This window comes from Vigna angularis, chromosome 4 (assembly GCF_016808095.1).
Source record: "Vigna angularis cultivar LongXiaoDou No.4 chromosome 4, ASM1680809v1, whole genome shotgun sequence".
In the NCBI taxonomy this organism is placed as follows: Eukaryota; Viridiplantae; Streptophyta; class Magnoliopsida; order Fabales; family Fabaceae; genus Vigna; species Vigna angularis.
Window position 1 is genome coordinate 26,304,994 of NC_068973.1, and position 16,524 is coordinate 26,321,517.

At 32.7% G+C, this 16,524-nt stretch overlaps 1 protein-coding gene across 2 annotated transcripts; it reads left to right on the plus strand.

Moving 5' to 3' along the window:
* Positions 1 to 2,181: 2,181 nt before the first annotated feature.
* Positions 2,182 to 7,100, plus strand: LOC108332013 (polyadenylate-binding protein-interacting protein 12). Of its 2 annotated transcripts, XM_017567095.2 has the most exons (12): positions 2,182 to 2,350; positions 2,450 to 2,512; positions 2,587 to 3,152; positions 3,248 to 3,358; positions 3,460 to 3,504; positions 3,600 to 3,672; positions 3,756 to 3,868; positions 3,956 to 4,015; positions 4,129 to 4,176; positions 4,365 to 4,433; positions 6,530 to 6,591; positions 6,692 to 7,100. In XM_017567095.2, the coding sequence occupies exons 3-12, from the start codon at positions 2,655 to 2,657 to the stop codon at positions 6,747 to 6,749; spliced, it is 1,137 nt and encodes a 378-aa protein (XP_017422584.1). In that variant the 5' UTR covers positions 2,182 to 2,350; positions 2,450 to 2,512; positions 2,587 to 2,654; the 3' UTR covers positions 6,750 to 7,100. The 2 variants fall into 2 exon arrangements, with proteins under 2 accessions (XP_017422584.1, XP_017422585.1); XM_017567096.2 differs by lacking the exon at positions 2,450 to 2,512.
* The last annotated feature ends 9,424 nt before the right edge of the window (positions 7,101 to 16,524 follow it).

Genomic DNA, 16,524 nt, shown 5'->3' on the forward strand with positions numbered 1-16,524 from the left:
ACATCAATAAAAAATTATATTGAACGAAATTGCACAGAAGAAAATATTAAACTAAAAACAATTCAAATTTAGATATAAATCTTTCATTTTATAAACTTCCCTATATGTTAGATGATGCCAAATAAAAATTATTATATTATAATAAATAAATTTTTTTCAATCAATTGTGGTGGTAAGTTACATCTATAAGATGAAAAATATCTTGAAGATTTGAGACAACGAATATTAAAATTGTTTTAACAAAATAAGTTTTTCAAATAAAAAAAAATTAAGAATTAAAGAGAATAAATAAGATAAATTTTTATATTACCTTGAATAATTTATGTGATTAAATTGAGAGTCAAATTTTTTATGTGAAAAAGATAAATAATAAATAAATTTTTTTTTGTCAATGACATGATTATTTATTAATGATACAATATCAACACCATTGTTTCCTATAATTTTTCATAGAAAATACCATAAAAAATGACAAAAATATAATAAGACTAAATGTATTATTTTGTATCTTTAATTAATTTCAACATGTAACATCCTTTCTATCCTTCAAATTTTCTTCTTAAAAACCTATTTTAATAATACTATAATAATATTTTTAATTTTATTTTACTATGTTAAACATTTTTATTTGGTCTTGAAAAATTAATAACGTATAATTATATTAACACTGTCATCATGCATTTAATATATAAAACTATATTGATTAATTTGAAAAAAAAAACAAATTAATATTATTTAAAATAATAGAATAGAAAATTCAAATATCATAAAAGAAAAATAAAAAATTTATTAAACTTAAAAGAAATTAACAAAAAGATACTACAAATTAATTATTTAATAACATATTTAATTATGATATTGAAACTATATTTGTGTTCACCATTAAAGAATTCTTTTGTTATGATTTTTGTTTTTAACATTTTTCTTGAGTAGGACTGTCTTTGAATTTCAAATAAGATTTTGTTGATTGTGAGAATTAAAATTAAGAAATATCATCCAAAATAAATGTTCAATTCAAAATACACCAATAAATAAGGGAACAATAATTGTACACACACATATACATTCAAATTATATTATAATAACTAGTGAAGAGACACAAGTTTTCACAAAATGTATGTGTCTACTTTTATCTTATAATTATAAAAAAAAATAAAAAAACTAATTATTCTAGTTATTTTTAAATTAATTTTTTACTAAATTTTTAAAAAAATATGTTCTTAAAAAGAATTATGAATATATATATATATATATATATATATATATAATTTAAAGGGTAAAATAATTAATAAAGTAATTTATATTAATAAAGATAAAAACCTGAAATGTATAAAAAAAGGGTTACGGAGTAGTTAAAAAATATTTTTTGATGCCAAAAAAAATAATGAAATCATAATTATAAAAATAAATTTGAATATTTTTTCATTTATTTAATATAAAAACTGGTTAAATTTTAGAAAAATAATTAAATAAAAAACTAAATTTAAAAAAGAATAGCTAGGATAAAATTGAAAAAATTGTAAACACCATATGAATCCTTTTTATATAATTTTATACAATAGTAAGTATAAATAAATATAGGGGTAAATGTATAAATTGCTTTTTTATATCATTTCCTATTTTAACTTAATTTGTGGTTGACTTTTTTATATAAACAATAAATCCGAGATAATTATATTTTATTTGACCAAAATATAGATTATAACTGAAAAAATAATTATTTTATTTTTGTAACTATCCAACAAATTTTTAATGTAACTATTCACCATTTAAGTTACCTAAATTAAAATAATTCTTAATTAAAATTAAAATACATTCCCTCTAACAAATCTAATAATTATTTTATTTTTATACTTAAAAAACTCTCCTACCTATTATTTTCAACTTGAAGAAAAAGAAATAATAAGATCCTATAGACATAGATAATGATGTGAAATTTTGTACCTTCTCTAAATTTCATGATCTTTAATATTTTTCTTGAAGAAAAGTGAGTGATTAATTAGATGATGTTTCAATTGTCAAATCCACTTTATGCCTAGCCTTGTTGGATTTACCATTTTTACATGTGGATGCATTGCATGATGTTCTACTAAAATTTATTAATATATATGATATGTGATATATATATTATGTATGACATGTATGAATGGGCAGTTATGGAAATTAACGAAAATTTGGGTCTATTTTTCTTATTTGTTTGATACGTTCATCATCATCAACATCATCATCAAATTGGACGTTCTTCTGAGGAAGGTCCAAAAAGTCAGTGCAGCGAAAACGGACGATCCGAAGAATACCTTTTTCACCTCTCCTCAAAATAATCACCATCTTCCTCTTATTCACTGAAATAGTAAGATAAACCTCCTTCTCTTTCACCAATTTCTAGCTTTTTTGTTACATGTATCACAACATAAATTCATAATTGTTCTCTTGTGGGGTTTTGGAGTAGTTGTACCTGACGATCTTCTCACTTTGATCTTATATCAATGGAAATTTTTTAGATAGAACTCGGGTATGCTTTTTTGATTAAACATCTATTTCTTGGGTCAATTGTTCTTGTTTTCTTATACTAATCCATTTGCACAGATTCGCAGAATAATCTGATTGCATAGGAACAAAAAAGATAGCACCTTTTTCTCCCTACACAAGTGATTATGGCCGTTCCTGAGAATGTCGGGGCCAAAATCGGTTCTTCCAGTCAAAATTTGGACAACAGTGTAGTGTCATCGGACTCGGGTGAGGTTGAACAATCGAAACCCCGAGGCGGGTCCATCAACGGCGATCAGAGGCTGAACAACGGCGTCTTCAACCACCAAGATAGAGTTCCTAGCACTATGTCAGTGTCCAATGGGAATTATAACTACAAGGCTCAAATGGGTCAGATGCATGGAAATGGGGTGAACAACGATGGGTATGGGATGAATGAGGAGAATGGGGGTGAGAGTTTTAAGAGTGATATGAGGGATTTGGAAGAGCTTTTGTCAAAGTTGAATCCCATGGCTGAGGAATTTGTGCCCCATTCAGTAACCAATACTCTTGGCTACCTGCCTGGACCTGGTGCCGGTACCGGTAATGGTACTGGATTTGGTTACCCTAATAATTTTATTATGCTCAATGGTTATGGTAATGCTAATGGTCAAACTAACAGAAGGGTATGAATGAATTGTCCTGATTTTCATGGCTATTCTATTGCTGATTTTCATTACAATTTTTTCACTCTTCTTAATATGATGCTTATGTGTTTCAGAGGAAGAATAATTATAATAATGGAAAGCGAAGAGTGAATCATAAAATAGATATGGAGAAAAGAGAAGAGATGATTAAGAGGACTGTTTATGTGTCTGACATTGATCAGCTGGTACTCAATTTAGCCTTTATATGGATTCTCTGGTTTGGTTTAATACAATAGTTGCCACGTGTCTTCACTAGAGGACTTAATTATGTTTTGTTGTAATGTAGGTCACTGAAGAGCAGTTGGCAGCACTGTTTCTTAACTGTGGCCAGGTAGAAACGGTTACAGTTTGTTTTCAATTGGTGTTTTTCTTCTAGATAATTGTTAACCATGTTATTGATGGAATGAACTCGACTCCTGGCTATAGGTTGTTGATTGCCGTGTATGCGGAGATCCTAATTCTATTCTTCGGTTTGCCTTCATCGAGTTTACAGACGAAGGTAACATGAACACCAAATGTAGGCAGTTCATAAGCTGTGACTATTATTGACATTTCACTATATTAATAGTTTTGTGCCTGCAGAAGGTGCAAGAGCTGCTTTGAGCCTGTCGGGAACCATGCTCGGATATTACCCTTTGCGAGTTCTGCCTTCAAAAACTGCTATTGCACCTGTTAACCCAACATTTTTGCCCAGGGTAATATTTCTTTGTTGAGATGCCTATTCCATTTACAAGATGATTGAGTAGAGTTGCTGATAATGCATATGCTGCTATATTTCTCAGTCTGAAGATGAAAGGGAGATGTGTTCAAGAACAATTTATTGCACAAATATTGACAAGAAGGTAGTTTAGGATATGACCTTTTCTTACTTGTAATCTTGCTGGAGGAAATTCTTGGTGTTTTTTCACAATTATTACTCAATTCTTAAAATTTCCGTTTTTGGTTACCCCTGCAGCTTACTCAAGCCGATGTCAAACACTTCTTTGAATCTATTTGTGGAGAGGTTTGTAGCTTGTCATGGAACTAGGCTTGTTATGTTTATTGTTGGTTGAATTGTAAACATCATATGACCATATGAGACTTTCCAATGTTTTTGGTGTATTCATCTGGGTTAAATGTTTTAGTTTCTGTAATTGGTTAAATTTTAATCTTCTTGTAAAGTGTTTTCCTTCATTTTGGTGTGTTATCCAGGTTCAACGGTTGAGGCTTCTTGGGGATTACCATCATTCAACTCGAATTGCTTTTGTTGAGTTCACTCTGGTAATTACTCATTAATTCCCAACCTTGTATCTTTATCTAACTCAACTCTAGTTTAGTTAGCTATTTCTATGTTATGTATCCTTTTCTGAGGTTATAATCCACAGATTGAGTGCTGCTACTGGCTTTGCGGTTATCATTTGCAATATTGTTGCTCCTTGCCCTTCCTTAAGCATCTTCAATATGCTTTTGTAGAAATAACTTCTCATTACCTACAAAAACTGTCTTTCTCCGTCTAAGTAGAATAATCAGAGAGAAGAGATTAATCAATCTTGCCAATGATATCTTTTGCTGTAGATTTTTAACCTTTATGTCTCTGGTATTTGATAACAAAAGACATGTTTATCTCTGTGTTTATAGGAAATACTGTTTGGAAATTAATTCAATCTGTCAATGTACATTAACAAGTCCTTGTCTAACTACTTGTGTGAGTCATTTGAGTGCATTCTTGTTAACAAATATTTGAAGTAATAACTCCTCATTTCTGTCTAAAACTGTCTTTTCTCCGTGTATGGAGAATTACCAAGAGAAATAAATCTTGCTGACGACAGCTTTTACTGGAAACCCTATTGGAATATTGTATGGAAATTAAAGGGAAACCAATCTGTTAATGTACAGAACCAAAGCCTTGTCTCACTACTGGGGTGATCTTGTGGGTGTGCACTCATGTCAATAAATGCGTATGTAGTAATAACTCCTCATTACTTATTAAGAATGTATTTCTTCATTTAAGGAGAATGAGCCAAAGAGAAGAGATAAATATTGCTGACGATAGCTTTTGCTGGAGTTTTTAACCTTTCTGTCTCATTTGTTTGATAGCAAAGAACATATTTCCTTGTTTCTAGGAAATATTGTTTGGAAATTATAGCATAGGCAACCTGTCAATGTACAACACAAATCGTTGTCTCTACTCCGTGGGTGCACTAGTGTCAGTAAATGCATGTAGTAACACTGCTCATTACTTACTGAAACCATTCTTTTCCATGTAAGGAGAATAATCAAAAGAGAAGAGAGATTACTTACCAAAAACATCTTTCTCCATGCAAGTAGAATAATAAAAAAGAGAAGAGAGAAAAGGACATTACCGATGTTAGCTATTACTGGAGTTTTAAAATCTTTCCCTCTTCGCTGTTCAATTGCAAGGGGCATACCTGTCCCATCCCAGGCAAGATCTTGATTTTCACTACATTGGCCGTGCCTATTTGTTTGCAATGATAACTTCAAATGGCTTCAGGCTGTGAGTCCTCTTTGAAAATGTTCAAACTTACTTTTACCCTCATCCATGGAGAGGAAGCCAGAGAAGGCATGGTGCATTACTCACTTTTATGCAACCATGGAATGCGCACTGGAATAATCACTATAATATATACGGGCTTAGTTCTTTACATAGTAAATTAGTTGTTCGTCTCTGTAATTACCTATTTTGAGAAGCTATTTGTTGGTGGAAAATCCACTCCTTTGATATTGCATGCATTGAACATAGCTAGGGCGCTAAGGTGTATTAACAAGAAGGGGGGTTGGCAAATTGATGTGTATGGAAAGGTTCTAAGAGGCAGTGATAGTCTTTGGCCCGGCTTTAGTGTGCTTTTCTCCTGTTGAAGTCCAAATGTATAAATACAGTTTTTTGATGCTCGAATACTGATTTCAATTTACACGTATTTATGATGCTTCAATGATCTTGTGGTTAAGAGATACATATCTGTGGAAGTTTTTTCAACTGTAGCTGGTTAAGGATATTGCAAGACAATATCTATTTGCTATAATATTTACGGTGGGAGTAACTGTGGTCCATGAAAGGGTTGTAGTCTTTAGGCTTGTTAATGAGATTTTTAGGAATATGATGGTGACTTCTAGTTCAACACATACATTGAAACATCTGTGCAGATGGTTTTATTATTAATTGGTGAGGTTCTGAACTTCACTCCCCTAGTAAAATGCCATAATGCAAGGCTTTTTTCATTTAAAGCTGTGTCTCTGAAATTTTAATCATTTTTTTTTTTCTTTTTAGAATGACATGTTATGCTTACAAGTACTAAAGTTCTGTTGTTTGTTTCGCCGTTTGGAGATCTGAAATATTTTCTTTTGCCACATTCTTTCAGGCCGAGAGTGCAATTGCTGCTCTAAGCTGCAGTGGTGTGATTCTTGGTTCATTGCCCATAAGGTTGGATTAATACATTCCTCTTTGATTTGCACTGTACTAAAACCTTAAAAAGCTGTTTTATTGTGATTTCAACCGTTCTTATACCTGATCTGATATGCAGGGTAAGTCCATCGAAGACACCAGTTCGATCGCGTGCTCCTCGTCCTTCCATGCACTGAATCAACTATCCATGTTTCTGGGGTTGATAGCTGCTCTGAGATATATTTACATATATACATACATAGAAACAGATATGTTCTAAGGAACATGTGGCATTTAGTTGGTACTTATGTCCTGGTGTCTCGCAGTATGGTTATCTTTGGTTCTTCCCCTTGGGATTATGGCTTCTTTCTTTAGCTTGTAGAGTCGGGTCGTACTTGGAGGATCTCGATGGCTTATTATGATACATCATCCTGTGATATCTTGACCTTTCAAGGAGAGAATTTTATTGTCGGATGTTTCTGACTTGTGGAATTTATTTCAAGAAACATGTTACAAAGCCTTCATTAGTCATGAGGGTGTTTTCATCATGGATATTTCTTTCATCGTTCTCGTATGCCATATGAACTATGTGTGGCTCATTCTCTATTAGTCTTACGTGTAGTTTAACACCTAGCTTTGTCGGCTAGCTCTTCTCTTTTATTATTCTGTTTGTCATTTTCTGCCTCCCAAACTTATTCTTCTCTCACCAACCCTCCATTTTCGACACATCTTTAATGTTTTTTTAATGCTTCCCAGCTTCATATATTCAACTTGGAGGAATGGTCCCAAATTGGACGACAAATGCTATCAATCTTAATATATTTTTTTTATTATTCTTCTACATTTTGAAAATTATAATAAAGTAGTCAAGTTTTTTAATATAATCAAGGTCATAAAACTATGACTTTCTTTAATAATTGCTGATAACTGTGTTCAAAATCGTTGGTTAGAAGATGTATTATTAGTATTTATTAGATTTAATTCTCAATGATTCCCAACATCAAAGACCCTCGTATCAAAATAAGAGTTATTCATATAGTTTTCACAAGTTAGAGTGCGGTCTTGTTAAATCCAAAATTTTAGTAGGATTATTTTGAATATTCGAATATTATCTTGAGATTGAGAAATGTAAAAGATTCGGATAATCTGTTAACACTAATATTTATATAGCTAAGTAGTATTAAAGAAATATGTAACTATAATTGACATATATTTTGTAATATATATTTTATAATATTAGTATTGATTGATATTTTATTTTATACATTAGCAAGAGTGCTAGTTATTTATAAAATTAAGTTGTATTATTAAAATATATTTAAAAATTATACTTTAAAAAAATCTGATATTGGCGCATTGAACTCGAGTTTTTAAACAAGAACAATAAATATTCATTAACAATAAAAAGCTAACAATCACAAATTCTTTTCAAGAGATTTAAGTACCTTTTTGTGGTTTTGATAAATGAGATTCCACTCAACCTTCATTAGATAAAGCTTTATTACATCTATATCTAGCTACGGTAACATTCCAAAATCTCATACTTGATAATTCATAATTTATATATTGAAGCATTACATTTAAGGTAACATCCCATAATCTTACACTTGAAAATTCATAGTTGATATATATCTATATGTTTTAAACTCAGATTTTAACTACAAATTCATAAATATAACTCGAATTTTTCTACTTTATTCTTCTATCTCTCCCTTCCTTGGCACTGAGTCAGACGACATTCCTTCATCTGCTCCCGTATAACGAATTATACAATCATCGAACATACCCAAACACAAACACAAACAAGTAGGGTGAGCTAACATGCAACCAATCATTTATAAAACATGCATATTTACTTTGATGCACTCAACAAACCTCATATAATAAGTATGTGAGACACACTCATACCATCATACAACAATCGCATCATATATACTCATACCATCATACAACAATCACATCATAGATACTCATCCCACAATACCACAATTACTAATAGACACTCATCCCACAATACTTAATATACACTCGTTCCACAATACTCAATAGACACTCATTCCACAATACTCAATGGACACCCATTCCATAATACCCAATAGACATTTATCCCGATGATATGTTGATGAGCGGTCACAGGAGGTTATGCACTTGTGATGCCTTCTACTTCCTCTTACAAATACACTTCCAAAATACTTCATACCATCCACAAGGTTAGTCCTCAACACTATGTCCAAAACCACCACATAGACCAGGACCTCCTGCCCTCCATACCATCCACAAGGTTAGTCCTCAACACTATGTCCAAAACCGACACATAGACCAGGACCTCCTGCCCCTCTCACAAAAATCATACAAAATGAATATATCGCAAAATAAATTAACAATACAAAAATATCACCATAAATGGTCACCGGAGAAGAATCAAATGTTTGACGAATCAAACTCACCATAAACGCCAATACATTATGATTAGTCACAACTTACTGGATTGGACCAGGGCTGCTCTATGATCAGGGATGTACCAACTCTGGTTTTTAAGATTCCTCTATCCTACCATCACAATTATAATTCATAATTTCGTATCTACCACAATAACATGAATTCATTCCAATGAGATATATTGCACAATAGTTTAACAGTACATAATCTGTTCAACAAGATTTAAGTTAAAAACTTGTCGAATAGACTTCTAGGAAAGAGAGGTGCGTCACAATGGACAACTTAAGTACCAAATATTTCCTTAGCCAAAGTGTTCCTCAACTAGTTTTAACAAATTTCTTATTTACAGATTTAAAACAACAACATATAATATTAACACAGAAATTCAATATAGATAGATATACAGTAAGCATTAACAGTATTCACACAGAATTTCAAGACATGAATAGTAATAAAATAGTACTAAATCATAATATAAAAACTTAGAAAGGTTAGCTCCCCTACCTCTATTCCAGACTTCTCTTGCTCCGAATTTGTTTCTCCGAAAACCCTCCAGAGCCTCTCTTCTTCTTGCAACTAAAAATTTCTTCCTAACTCTTTCTTCTCTATTTCTCAAGGTTTCTCACTTGATTCTTCCTCTCTTTGTGCAAAATAGCCTCCCCTCTCATGGCTATTTATAGTCCAACAATTTTACTATTCATCGATTTTTTTAATATTATTTATTATTTTAATATTATTTTATTATATTAATATCTTAATCAACAGTTACATAATGGATTCCTCAATAATGCTTTAAAACATGGAGTGTTTTATCCACTATTGTAACATCCCAAAAATACAGTAATAAAACCATATAATAGAATTGATTACAGTTAATAATAAATCAGTTCAGTCTTAAACTAAGCAACGAACGGTTACGGCCGAACGACCTTACACAAGTTACAAACTTAATTTGTTCCAGATAAAAGGAAACATGACCGAACGGTTTACAAAAAACTAAATACCGAACGGTCACATAGAACAAAAGAGAGGAGGTGACCGAACAATCACCTCACAACAAAAATTACTATAAACTAGCCGAACGCTCCTATGGCTCGGCCTTCACTTCCACTTCTATCAAATTTTCCTCTTCCAGCGCATCCTCCAACAGCGCGTCTCCATCTGCTCACATCCACACGGATGATCATTGCAATGACAAGAAGGACGTACAAGGACGAGACAACACAATAAAACACAGGGTAAGCTTATGTAATTTAATTCAAGTAATAACATACATTTCTCATATTCAAACACATCAAATACATTCCAATATACGATTCAATCAAGGCCTACTACTAGAATGACTGTCCAGACTGTATGAATTCTGTGTAGCTACGACGTTTGTGCACCCGGGTGATGTAGTAACTGGAATTCTCTCATCAGCTGCCACCCGAGGTTAGTCCGTTCCGTCCAAAGTACCCCTAAGGACTAGGACCTCCTGCCGTTCCCACACATGAACTACCCTCCTCTACGTGAGGACGAGTACTCACAGAACATCAGGATGAACCGCCAGCTAAGCATTTCCACATTCATACTTTACCAATTCCAATATTCATCCAAGAGTCGTTCCTCCCCGGAACGCTCGTTCCAAATTCACAACCTTTAATTTATTTCATATACTCTTCATCCTTTATAATATTTCACTTTAGTGTCATTTTCACAATCATTTCTAAGAACATAAAATACCGAACGTTCAACCCTCTTCATAACGAGGACGAATGATAGAAACGAGACCAATAAAATCTCTCGTTCCAGAATAGAATAAGACCGAGAGAGTTACTTTTAGATTTAAGAATAACCAGAGTACAATAATATACCATATATGACGAACGTTATTTACCACGTAAATCAGTTGAATGAACTGACTCTCGTGAGTTCAGACCAATACTCAAAGAATAAATTAAGTACGGAGGCTCTAGGCCGGATCCAATGGATGTAGACACATCAAGACATTAAAGAACCATACCTAGAATAATTCAATTACAGAAACCTAATGCCAGTCAATGACCGAACACGATAAAAATGAATTTTTACTGAATTTGGACGAACGCCGTTTCATCAAGTTTGATAAATTAAAACGAGTACGAGCGTTCGGTATAAGACCGAGTGCCACTCATTACAAGAGCTTGGGTTGAGACCTATCACTAATTTTAAACTTATAATAGAAACATTAAGAATAATAAATATGATAAGACACGTTGGAAACCAGGCTGAAGAATAACTAACTATACCACTACATATTTACAAGATTTTCAGTTCCTCACATAACACTCAGGTACATCTACGTTTGGCCGAACGCTCAAACATATCACTATTACAAAAAGACGCTCATCCTCAACTAGAATTCTTCCCAATTGAAAGAATTCCATTTCAAACAAATTTAACAGAACCACCGAACGGTCAAGGACCGTTCAATGACGAACGCACACTATCATGGGGAATACATATTCATATTTCATTTATATTCAATTCATTTCTCAATACATAGTTTCATAACTTTATAAAATTCTAATCATAATCAATTTGATTACTTCATACAACCCATATCATACCAAGAAATCACATTCCACATCAACCACCATATCAGTATTCATACTTGATACATACATTCAACCATTCATCAACAAGCATTCATTATCAACGAACGTACAACAACATACAATTAAATTAGATAAGCTTCCCTTACTTGAATACGTGATTGGACGTCCTAAGAGTAGGTTTTTGGTTCGTCCGACTACAATCTTCTACCCTCAACGATCACTTAACTCTTCCAACTAAACCAAACAACATGAAAATCAAAAATAACTTAGACCACACCCCTACATGCAACCAGAACTTGGTTTTGCATGTAACAAAAGACGAACGACCAAGAACAGATACACTTACCCGCTCAAACTTGAAACTTGTTCGGTTCAAGAGGAAGCTTGGGACGCCGGGAATGCTCCTACGGTGCCTGAACGGTGATCGGAGCAGAGAAAAGGTGAGTTGCAGTAGAGAGAAGGGAGAGTTTTCTAGAGAGAAGAAGAAGAATATGAAAAATCAGAGTTTTGGAGAGAAAGGGTGCATGCAGAGTGAGTGAAACGGGGTTTTCAAAAATTTCAGTTTTGCTTCCCACGTTAAAACGAACGTCCGCTCACTCGCTGACACCTGCCTTCCACTATCTGATTTTCGAATCTTCGCTGCTTGACACCTGGCGTCCGCGCAGAGGGTTTTTGGGTGCGTTTTAAATGACTGACAGGAGGGTTTGGGTGCGTTTTTCCGAGGTCTGACAACCCATGTTCTTAAAATCACCACAATTTTCTACCGATTAAGCTACCAAAATTTCTTATTTAGCTTTTCACATTTTATTTTTACATAAACTTATCATATTTTCCATTCACAAAGAAATTTATTACTACTAGTAATAAAATTGTTACTATTAAGGTAAATATTTTTCATGGGTCTTACATTCTCCCCAACAACAAAAAATTTTCGACCTCGAAAATTTTATACTTCAAGAAAAATTTATGATAGTACGATATATATATTAATTTATTTATTTAGTTTCAAGTCAATTACAACTTCTAATAGTTAAGTTTTAGTACATAATGATTATGGTAATATATTTTGATTCTTCAAAAAATTATTCACATAAGTCATGCTATGAGTTATATATATATATATATATATATATATATATATATATATATATATATATATATATATATATCAGATGTACTGTATATGACTGTTAACTTCCTTTATGGGTTACCTAGTCAATTCAATTTATACTAATTACTCTACAAACAAATACCAGAGCATTTTTTTTATAACCGACACTGTGACACAACCGGTAGCAACAATCGGAACTGTTGCTAGAGTTAAAATGTTTAGTTATAAATAGAGTATTCCTCCGCGTTGAGCGACACTTGAGTCTCATAGTGGAGTGTGAGTTTACTCTCCTTGAGTGTCCTTCGAGAGTGTCCTAATTCTGTGAGGAGCCTCTCTCTTTAAGTGTGCCTTTTGTTTTTCGCATTCGTGTAAGTGTTTCATCCTCTCAATCTTTCGTTTTGTTCCTTCTTTCCTTTAAGCTTTCTTTTAATCTATGTTTTTTTTTTTGCATTTACGTTCGTTCCTTGTTCTTGTTATACTTGTTTCTTTGTTTTGTTATTTCACCACTCTTCACCTTTTTTTTCTATACTAATAAACTAATAATGGGGTATATAAGTTGGAAAACCGTTGTTAACCTCCCTTCGTTTGAAGGTATTATGGGCAGAACAATGCTACGTAACCTAAAATTATTTTAACTTAAACAAAGCATGGATATAAACTTTTTGGACTTAGATCTAGTAAGATCCTTTGCGAGGACCGGATGATACATCTAAACTGGACTTCAAACTAGACTATGGACAAATTTGAGTTAAAAGAAAACTAATTGTATCAGCCCTCTTTGACACAATCATAATATTCCTTCACTTTTGCCTCTTAGAAAAATGAACAAAAATTTAAGAAACTTGGAAGTTCAAAACAACCTGGGATATAAACGATGGAGTCCTACTAAAGAACAAGTTGCTCTACTAGAGGCCCTTTTTGCATTTGGGATACGAAATCCAAATAGAGAGCAAGTGCACGAGATTGCAACGAGACTTAAAGTTTATGGGGAAATTGGAGAGTATAGCGTTTATTGTTGGTTTCAAAATTATGGGTATCGTGAAAAACAACGATGCTTGAAGCAAAGCACCACCACCACATCTTACTCTCCACTAGCCCTCTTGCCGCCTTTTATGAATGGTAAGATATGTTGTATTTTTTTTATTATTATTATTTTAACCTTTCTAATTTTATTTATTTGGAGATCTTTCATGGATAGCGTCGTCGGTTCCAGATTGGGTGACGTTGGATCTTTTTCCAATCCCTCCTGTTCCTGAAAAACGAGAGATTTCTCCTCCCCTACAGTTCCAGGTGAAGGCTCCTTCCGTTGAGCTTTCCTTACGATTGCCTTCCGCCGAAGAATAATCTCCTCGAGGAGACTACAATTGTCTTTATGTATTTTTATTATTATGGACTGTAATCTTTAACGATCACTTGTGATCGACTCTTGAACATCTTTATTATTATTATTATTATTATTATTATTATTATTATTATTATTATTATTATTAGTATTGTTATATATTTATTTATAGACTTAAATCTAACGTAAACTAGCTAACCATCATTTTTTTTATGGTTTAAAGTTGATTCCTTGATTCACGGTAAGGTAATTTTGCGTCCTTACTGTCAGATATGTCAGTTTGTTTTTATCTAGCAGCATTAGTTTGTTTATTTATTTTGTTTAAGTAGTGTAAGATAAATTTTATTTATTACAAGGGTAAGACCATCTTCGGTGTAATGGTTAAGACATTTGGTTTTTCAATATCTCTACTCATATTGGTGTTTCTTCCGCAATAATTCTATAGATGTTCAATCCTTCCTCGATCTATACTAAGGTAAAATTGGACACTTGAAGAGTTGTATTGATGTTGGGTATTTACAAGACTCAAGCCAAAAGTGAAATTCTCAGAGGCTTAGGATGGAAAATCTATTATTGTAAATTTTTACTATCATGATGAAATTAATTAAATCTTATGTCTTTCCTTAATTCATTCTGTCTAAACATCTCCTACTTACCTATATATATGTGTCTAGCCGGTTTAACGTGCAATGCTAGTTATTAATTAATTCACTTAATTGGTATCTACACTTATAATATTAAAACCTATTCTAATATAATTTAGTACACTATACAACAGTACCTTACGTTTATAACTCCTAATCCTATCATGTATCCGCACCATAAAAATTTAAAGATTCAACAAATCAATGACAAGTAATAGTTGAGACTGCATCAAACATGTTTATAGAATTGAAGTTCACTCAAAATAACCATGAATCACTACACTAATACCATAAAACAATGACAAGTAGTATTTGTTCATCATGTGAATTATAAAATCATGATCAGCTCTATACTAGACATAATGTATGTAAATTCCACATAGACTAATAACCAAAGATAATATCATGTGGAAATCAATAGCAAAAGATTAACTTCATTTACCTAATTAATTTATAATTCATTTCAATAAACAGTCAAACATATACGCATCGTAATGCCAAAGTAATTAATTTCAATTTCCTCATTCGATACACGTACTAGAAACTAGATGAGCTCACTCCCCAAAGCCCTTGCCAAGCTAGGCATATTAGAGGTTTCACAGTTGGGTTGGGTGCGTGTCATTTCTCTGTTCACACAGAGAATTATTGTTATTATGATTCGTAATGAGTTTGTAGGATAAATCCACAACTCTTAGGTCGTCATAAGGACGAACCGCTCTGATAGTTTCTCTGTTCACACAGAGAAATATTGTCAGTATGATTCATAATTAGTTCGTAGGATAAATCCACTTCTGACACCACTGATATACAGAACCAAGCTGATTCCTTAAACCTTGTTACAACAATGCTTACCCAAAGCTCCTCTAATTCTAGCTTTTAAACTCAACTCTTCTTGTAAAACGTAAGATATCTGATCTTCTGATTTTGTTCTTGAAAACTTTTTCACACAAAACATTACTTCTAAACATCAACATCTTCACTCATCCTGTGAAACCTAAATTCTGGTCTTCTATCTCCTTATCTTCGAGGCAAGAATTTACCTCAAAGGCTTTAACCAATTCTAATGAAGGTATACAGGTCAAGTTGTCCTTGAATCTACATCCCTCTACCACTATAGAGCACAGTACACCACCACAAAGGCATGAAGAAGACAAAGATTTCTAAATACAACCACACTGGAACCACAACTCTATCTTTCCCCAAACCTTCAGAATTAAGAAAGGAAAATCATCTCTTGTAAAAGTCATGAGTGTGCACCCTCATCACTCCTATTAAGACGTTTTCTGTTCTCAAAACCTCTAGTTAGATACAATACTCTACTATCTAGACTTGGAGGAAATGGTACATTATACCATTTAGACTTAATTCTTCACAGAGAAGACACGACAGACCCACAACACACAGGTCATCCTAAGGACGAACTGCTCTGATACCATTAATGTAACATCCCAAAATCTCACACTTAATAATTCATAATTTATATATTGAAGCATTACATTTAAGGTAACATCCCATAATCTTACACTTGAAAATTCATAGTTGATATATATCTATATGTTTTAAACTCAGATTTTAACTACTAATTCATCAATATAACTCGAATTCTTCTACTTTATTCTTCTATCTCTCCCTTCCTTGGCACTGAGTCAGACGACATTCCTTCATCTGCTCCCGTATAACGAATTATACGATCATCGCACATACCCAAACACAAACACAAACAAGTAGGGTGAGTTAACATGCAACCAATCATTTATAAAACATGCATATTTACTTTGATGCACTCAACAAACCTCATATAATAAGTATGTGAGACACACTCATACCATCATACAACAATCACATCATATATACTCA

Coding starts and splice junctions, on each gene's coding strand:
- LOC108332013 (XM_017567095.2), top strand. CDS start 2,655: ATGGCCGTTCCTGAGAATGTCGGGGCCAAAATCGGTTCTTCCAGTCAA. Junction 3,673..3,755: donor CATCGAGTTTACAGACGAAG/GTAACATGAACA, acceptor TTGTGCCTGCAG/AAGGTGCAAGAGCTGCTTTG. Junction 4,434..6,529: donor CTTTTGTTGAGTTCACTCTG/GTAATTACTCAT, acceptor ACATTCTTTCAG/GCCGAGAGTGCAATTGCTGC.